This window comes from Stomoxys calcitrans, chromosome 1 (genome assembly GCF_963082655.1).
Source record: "Stomoxys calcitrans chromosome 1, idStoCalc2.1, whole genome shotgun sequence".
NCBI lineage: Eukaryota > Metazoa > Arthropoda > Insecta > Diptera > Muscidae > Stomoxys > Stomoxys calcitrans.
Genome location: NC_081552.1, coordinates 231,282,996 through 231,291,744, shown reverse-complemented (window position 1 = coordinate 231,291,744; position 8,749 = coordinate 231,282,996). Strand labels below are relative to the sequence as shown.

The window sequence follows — 8,749 nt, the reverse complement described above, 5'->3', positions numbered from 1 at the left end:
TGGGGAGAGGCCAGGTCCCATATTTGGGTATCAGATTCGTATTCTACACTCAAATTCCCATGGTCAGTAAATATGTCCTGTTTGGGGGGGGGGGTGGGGGGGGGGGGTGTTTTGGGGCAGGGCTGGACCCCCAGAAACGTGGTCCCACATTTGGATATTAGATTCGTATTCTTCTCGCAAATACCTTTCATTTGAGTTCCATATTGCCATGGTCGGTAAATATGTCCGATTTAGGGTTGTTTTGGGGCTTGGGGTGGTCCACCTAGCACTTGGTCCGACAATTTGATATCAGATACGTTTTCTTATCCTAAATACCTTTCATTTGAGCCCCATATTGCCGTGATTGGTCTAAATATATGTTTGGTAGGTTTTAGGGTGGGGCGGCCCCCTAGGTACCCCATCCGAAATTTGGATACCAAATTTTTGTTTTTAGGGTACTATATGAGAGCATACAAAATTTGGCTTAAATCGCACCACCCATCTCCCAGATCTGGCGTTTCTGAAAATTAGGATCAGGGGGAGGGTCCGCCCCCCCTTCAGATATCAAAAAATGTAGTACCCTATTTTCACCACGGGATCATTATCAGTTCAGTTCAGCCTGTTCTGAGTCTATAAGGAACACACAAACAAACAAACACAAATTGATTTTTATATATTTTGTTTGTACTCTACTTTTAAGTACCTTTCATTTGATACCTATATTGCCCAAAGCGGTGAAAGAGTCCTCTTGGGGTGTTTTTTGGGGGTGGGGGATCCCCTTGAGAACTTTGGGCGATTCGTATTCTACTTTTATGTACCTTTCGTTGGATACCTATATTCTCCCCATCGGTTAACATGTCCGTGCGGTGGATTCTGCAGGGTGGGGAGGCACCCTCAGACACCAAGGCATAAATTTGCAAGTCAGATTTGTACTCAACTTTTAAATACCTTTCATTTGATACCTATATTGCCCAAAGCGGCGAAAGAGTCCTGTTGGGGTGTTTTGTTTTTTTTTTTTTGGGGCGACATTTGTATACCAAATTCGTACTCTACTCTTAAATACCTTTCATTTGATACCCATATTGTGCCAATCGTTAAACATGGCCGTCCGGGTGGGTTTTGGGATGGGGCGTCCCCCCAGGCATTCGACAAAAAAAATTTTATACCAATTTTGTGTTTTTGGGGTGCCATACATCGCTTAAATCGGTGCACGCATCTCCGAGATCTGGCGTTTTTGAAAATTGACTTCCTGAGTACCTGGAAGCCGCAATTTTTGTCCGATTTGGCATGTGGTGGTTTGCTGTGACTATCGCAAATTGTGACAAGTACGGTCCAAATCGGTCTTTAATCTGATATAGCTCCCATATAAACCGATCTCCCGAGTTGGCTGAAATTTGCCATGTGGTGGTTTGCTATGACTATCAACAATTGTGCCACATACGGGCAAAATCAGTCTATAACCTGGTATGGCTCCCATATAAACCGGTCTCTCGGTTATCCTTGTTCGATTCCTAAAAACTGTAAAGTGTGCTGGTTATGCCCTACAATTTAATTTATTTTGTATAAATTTTTAGCAGAATCCCTGATGGTGGGTCTCCATGGGTTCGGCCCGGCCGAATTTAGTACGATTTTACTTGTGCCAATTTCAATAGGCTTTGTCTCTACGCCAAAAAGCATATATGTGCCAAATTTGAAGGGGTTCGAATGAAAATTGCGACCTGTACTTTGTACACTAATTACTTGGACAGACGGACGGATAGACAGACAGACAGTCAGAGAGGACATAACTAAATCGCATCAGAAAGTTTATTCTGAGTCGTTCGGTATGCTTATCAATGGCTCTATTCCTCTACCTACTGGGTGTTACTACCGAATGCCCTAAGTTGTAATACCACATTTCTTTCATGACAACTGAATGTTAAGTTTATCAGATCCTTTGAAGAGCCTAGAATTACAAACTATTGGGTTGCCCAAAAAGTAATTGCGGATTTTTTAAAAGAAAGTAAATGCATTTTTAATAAAACTTAGAATGAACTTTAATCAAATATACTTTTTTTACACTTTTTTTTCTACAGCAAGCTAAAAGTAACTGCTGATAACTGACAGAAGAAAGAATGCAATTACAGAGTCACAAGCTGTGAAAAAATTTGTCAACGCCGACTATATGAAAAATCCGAAATTACTTTTTGGGCAACCCAATAGTTTGTTAGACATCCTTGTTCATCAAGGTCTTTGATCGGAATAAAGTACATCGAACACATTTCTGGTTTGTTTGTACGGTTATCTAAGCTTAAAGAAGATCTTTCAGGAATTTTTTTCACCATGACATGAAAAAACCAGGAAATGTTAAATCTTAACTGGCAGCACCTGAAGGCGTTTTCACTTCTGGTCGATTGTCGGCAAACTTACAACCAAACAACAAAAACTACAATCTTTTGAAAATAACCGTGGCTTCAGTTTTAATTCGCTTTCATTTTTATACCCACCACCGAAGGATGGGGGTATATTCATTTTGTCATTCCGTTTGCAACCCATCGAAATATCCATTTCCGACCCTATAAAGTATATATATTCTTGATCAGCGTAAAAATCTAAGACGATCCAGCCATGTCCGTCCGTCTGTCTGTTGAAATCACGCTTCTGTCTTTAGAAATAGAGATAATGAAAAGAAACTTTGCACAGATTCTTTTTTTGTCCATAAGCAGGTTAAGTTCGAAGATGGGCTATATCTTGATATAGCCCCCATATAGACCGATCCGCCGATATAGGGTCTTAGGCCCATAAAAGCCACATTTATTATCCGATTTTGTTGAAATTTGGGACAGTAAGTTGTGTTAGGCCCTTCGACATCCTTTGTCAATTTGGCTCATATCGGTCCAGATTTGGATATAGCTGCCATATAGACCCATCCGCCGATATAGGGTCTTAGGCCCATAAAAGCCACATTTATTATCCGATTTTGTTGAAATTTGGGACAGTGAGTTGTGTGAGGCCCTTCGACATCCTTTGTCAATTTGGCTCAGATCGGTCCAGATTTGGATATAGCTGCCATATTGACCGATCCTCCGGTTTTGGATCTTAGGCCCACAAAAGCCACATTTATTATCCGATTTTGATGAAATTTGGGACAGTGAATTGTGTAAGGCCCATCGACATCCTTCGTTAATTTGGCTCAGATTAGTCCAGATTTGGATATAGCTGCCATATAGATCGATCCTCCGATTTATAGCCACATTCATTATCCGATTTTGCTGAAATTTGGGACAGTGAGTTTTGTTAGGCCCTTTGATAAATTTCTTCAATTTGGTCCAGATCGGTTCAAATTTGGATATAGCTGCCATATAGACCGATTTCTTGATTTATGGTTTTGGGCCCATAAAATGTCATTTATTGCCCGATGTCGCCGAAATTTGGAACAGTGAGTTAAGTTAAGCCCCTTGACATACTTCTGCAATATCGCACAGATCGGTTCAGATTTGGATATAGCTGCCATATAGACCGATATCTAGGTTTTAGGTTTTGGGGCTATAAAAGACGCATTTATTGTCCGATGTCGCTGAAATTTGAGACAGTGAGTTTGGTTAGGCTCTTCGACGTCCTTCTTCAATTTTGCTCAGATCGGTCCAGATTTGAATATAGCTGCCATATAGACCGATCTCTGGATTTAAGGTTTAGGGCCCATAAAAGAGGCATTTATTGTCCGATTTCGCCGAAATTTGGGACAGTGCTTAGTGTTAGGCTCTTCGACATGTTTATGCAACTTGGCCCAAATCGGTCCAGATTTGGATATAGCTGTCATGTAGACCGATATCTCGATTTAAAGTCTTGGCCCCATAAAAGGCGCATTTATAATCCGATTTCACTGAAATTTGACACAGCGACTTATGTTCGGCTTTTCGACATGCGTGTCGTATATAGTTCAGATCGGTAGGAGGTATATGAGTATATTATTATTATTATTTATTAATAGATTGAATTCAAATTACAATTCAAGAATAGTATTTCATAAAGTTCTTAAATACAATCTATGTTAGGCTTAGCAAAAATGCTGTTAGCCGTAATACAATGCTTATCACTAAATTGTTGTTTGTTTCTATATGTTTCTTGCTTTTTCTTTTTTCATTTTGTTTATTAAAAACTGAATTCATTAATAATTAATTTTCTATACTTAGTACAATTTTCTATGTATTTATATAGTGATGAGTTATTCGTGCCATTTAATATATTTAATACTTCGGACTCATTAAGGGAATATTTTCCGAAATAACTTTTTCTAAATTCTCTGTATAGTGGGCAGGCGCCAATAAAGTGAAGTGTATTTTCATCTTGATCTGTATTACACATAGAACAAGTGCCATGGGTGTTACTTCTGAATGATCTCGAGTTAAGGTCGAGTAAACCACCTCTAGCTTTAATGATTAAGCTAGTAGCTCGTGAAGATAAGTCAGCAGTATGAAATGGAATTATATTATACTCAAGCACAGAATAAAGATCGTGGAACTGTGAATTTCTTGCATCTGATTCAAATTCACGTTGTTCTTGAATTCTCAGTAATTCTACTATTTTGTCTGAATACATGCATATCGGATTTGTAGCATTAGCAGGAATATATTGTAGGGTTTGGCAAATATTTGACCATTCTTTTGCCCATAATGCATTCAATTCTATGATTTTCTCCGCCAGCAAGCGGGGCAAGCGGTGAGAGCTAAGTCGCAATATTCTATTAATGTAGTTAAAATGGATTCTAAGAGTGTTACAAAACATAGAAGAAAATCCAGTTTCTAGATACAACATGTAATTTGGTGTATTATTAGGCAAATAAAGCATTTTCTTAGTAAAAAAGCGAAAGAGCTTCTCTACATCATCAAACCTTGTGTAACCCCAAACCTGTGCAGCGTAAAACATTATAGATCTGGAACATGCATCGAATATCTTCATCTTATTAGTTTTAGCAATACTAGGGTGACTTATATACTTCGACCATGTGCTATTTATGGCCAGTTTGGAATCCGCAAGCTTCTTCTGTAAGTGTTTTCTAAATGACAAATTGTAAGTTATTTCAACGCCCAGGTATGTGTAACTATTAACAATTTCAATATTCTGATTTCCAAAGCACCACCTTAAATTCGAAGAGATTCTAGAACCTCTACGAAAAACAAGAATTTTCGATTTAGAAAGGTTTACTTTCAAGCTCCACAACAAACAGTACCTCTCAAGTTCATAAATCATCTCTTGTAAGCCCAATGGAGAGTCAGATAATAGCACAATGTCATCGGCGTATAATAAGACTTTGACCGTAGTGTCCGCTACTCTTACACCACCAGGCAATATATAGGGAAGGTCATTCACGTATAACGAAAAGAGTACAGGACTGAGAATACAGCCCTGTTTCACACCAGATTCAACAGGAAAGTATTCAGAGAACGTACTTCCATCCCATACTCTACTTTCTGTGCCATCATACAGCATTCTTAATATAGTTACAAGTTTCGTAGATAGACCCTGACTAGATAGTTTATAAAAAAGGCTGTTTCTGGGAATCAAATCAAATGCAGAAGAGAAATCGACAAAAAACGCATATGTAATTTTGCCTTGTAGCTGGTTCAAAGAAACAATATTCACGAGGTTAAATATATTATCTATAGTAGAATACTCTCTTCTAAATCCAGCCTGAAATTCATTTAAAACATCGTGTCTCGTCAGCCAAAATGTTATACGGTTTAGCAGAACAGAGTTAAAAATTTTTCCGATAGTATCCAGAAGTGACAAACCTCTATAATTTGACGCCAAGTTTATATCACCTTTCTTAAATAGAGGTATCAATATTGACTTCTTGAAGGAAGTAGGAACATTTTCATGGAGGAATATCTTATTAAATACTACAAGTATTTCTTGCAGAAAACGGCGAGGAGCAAATTTATAAAATTCGTAAGGTATACCATCGTTCCCGGGGGCCTTATTCGATTTAAGTCCTTTTAAAACGGAGAGTAGCTCACAAAATTCAAAAGGGGAGTCTAAAAGTGGGTCTACATGAAACGGTATACACCAGCTGATAATTTTGGAATTATCTTCGTTAACTAGTAAAGAGTTAAAGTGTGCTAAGAAATCATCTGCGTCTAGATTTCCTCTACCCTTAACATTACGTTTATTCAGAGAATTTGCCAGATTCCACCAATCCTTGCTGCAGGAAACAGTATCTAGTTCTCTGAGGTTGCCATTGAAATATTGCAGTTTCTTCTCGTTACACATTCTATGAAACTTAGATCTGGATGAATAATAACGCCTTCTGTTGATAACAGTGTGTGACTTTCTGTATATCTTTAAATTTTTATGCATATTGGATCTTAAACGAAAGCACGTCCAATCGAACCACTTCTGCTTAGGCTCAAAAAATGTTCTATTGGTCTTCTTTACCTGAGCCCGCCTAATTTTATTTTTAATGTTCTCAACCAAATCCTCTGACGATAAAAAGACGCAATCATTTACTGGCTCTGCAAGTAAACTTAAGTTGTGATTGTATTGAGATCTATGCCTTTCATCCCAGTGTAGCTTCTGTATAGGCTGTTGAGTAGTTTCTGTCGAACTTTTCGGAATCTTAATATCTAAGCATAAGGGCATGTGATCAGAAAAGGGTTCAGTGGCCACCTTGAACTTGTCAATATATGACAGAAAACTCGCCGAACTTATACAGTAATCTATGACAGAACTACCCATTGCACCACAAAAAGTAAACTCCCCATCTATATCCTCTGAAGTTCTGCCATTTATGATAATACCGCCTATGTCATCAACAATACGTAGGAGATTCCTTCCCTGGGTATTAACGTTTCTGTCTTTGGAGCGTCTAGAATAGCTAATGTGGGGACAATCTTTAACAATGTTGTAATCTAGAACCTGTTCTTCGCCTATTCTTGCATTCATATCACCCATTATACAAAAATTCGTTGGGTTAAGGTCTTCCAAAAAAGAACCAAACCTTTCTACATCCACCTTCCAACGCGTACAGTTCAAATACGTAGGTATAAAATAAAATATATTTCCATCTAGACTAGCTGACAGCATTGTGTACTGAGAATCAGAGACGATAAAATTTAATTTGTATTTCTTTTTAATTTCTTTTTTGAAGCCGAAAAGACATCCACCACTGGCACGCCCAAATCTATTCACTTTAGTTGCGTCCTGCCACTGCAAATAGTAGTTTTGTAAATAAGACGAGAGATACGTTTGTTTATTGGGTAATACATGTGTTTCAAAGAGAAAGAAAATATCAAAATTATTAAGGTAGGTTATAAAATTTCCATAATTTAAAGAACTTTCGAGATTTGAAACATTATATGATAACAAATGGCACGAATCAAATTGCTATTGCGATGATGGGGGAACATTAAGGGTAACATTTTCAGCATTGTTGCAATAAACCTCAATGGGACTACCGTTATCAACAAGAATGTTGCTCAGAAATTTGGCATCACTTAAAGTTGGAGCTAGTATTTTTCCGTCGGCCCAGCAATATCTTTTATCATTCAAGAAGAGACAGAACTCTCCTAACCTAACTTTAACGTCTTTTTTATGCTGGGATACGATTTTGCCAACTTGACGCAGGTTGTATCTGGTAGACTGTTCGACAGCAGTATAATCCTTTTGTATATATATAAATTGGCCATGCAATTTTTCTTTCGTATTTAAAATATTTTGCACTTGGGAATTGGTGTCCAGTGTAAATACGAACGATTTTCCTGAAGATAACATTCTAGCGTACGATATGTTAACTACGATGTTTAATTTGTTGTTGCAGATGTCGAGGAATTCTTTTTTTGCCGTAAATGTAGTTCTACTTCTAAGTCCACTCACCACAATATTTGTAGTACGAGATTTTCTGTCTAAGGTTTCTAAGCGATTTGTTAGTTTCTTGATATCTTCTCTCAATTTACAATTTTCCTGTTTAAGTTCTTCCACTTCATATTTGATTGCAGTAAGGTCCTCTTTTTTGGCCACATCTTTCAACTTATCATCCAACACATCGCCCAGCTTACTCCACGAAAAAACATCTTGTTGGTTATTTATGTTCATTTTTTGATATGGTGAATACTTTTTTGGGGTACTGTGACTGTTTTCTGGTGATATCGATAATAGCGTTCTCTTATTATTCATTTGCTAATACGTAACACCCTGTGTTTTACGTTGAACGATTATATCGGACAGCTGTTTGATCGTTATCGACAATGTGGTTTGATAGAAGAGCGCAGCTGTTGTTTACTTATAGCTATTCGTTGTATTAGTATTACCAGCGCCTTCCAGTGATATTACAAAGTTTAATAAAATAATTTATTTTTTAAATGTGGTTTTTAACGACAACGGGAGTCGAATGTATGCTGCAAACTCTACTGCGGCAACCTCCAACGTAGCTCTATGGCTTAGAGTTATTTCCAATAATGGATGATACGCCTGACACGAAAAATTGGCAGAAAACTTGGGAACCAACAAGTAACACACCCGACCGTATGTAAGCAACACACAACACCTTATATGAGTATAAGGTATGAAATTTTTACCGAATTTTGATGAAAGGTGGTTTACATATATACCCGAGGTGGTGGGTATCCAAAGTTCGGCCCGGCTGAACTTAACGCCTTTTTACCTTTTTTTTTTTTTGCTTTTCATAATTTGAAGAACTTATATGGAAATTATTATAAATGGCTGTGGAACCACTTAAAACTAGACGACAGCTCAGCGAATGTTAATAGCTTATCAAAATCTGATTTTGTTTTAA

General features: G+C 37.7%; 1 protein-coding gene across 1 annotated transcript; it reads right to left on the bottom strand.

The window, feature by feature from the left end:
• Window positions 1-4,126: 4,126 nt before the first annotated feature.
• Window positions 4,127-8,485, bottom strand: LOC131994192 (uncharacterized). Its single transcript, XM_059360682.1, has 2 exons — window positions 7,511-8,485; window positions 4,127-5,391 (listed from the first exon to the last, which is right to left on the bottom strand). Exons 1-2 carry the CDS (start codon window positions 8,128-8,130, stop codon window positions 5,370-5,372), a joined length of 642 nt encoding a protein of 213 aa, XP_059216665.1. The 5' UTR covers window positions 8,131-8,485; the 3' UTR covers window positions 4,127-5,369.
• Window positions 8,486-8,749: the final 264 nt, after the last annotated feature.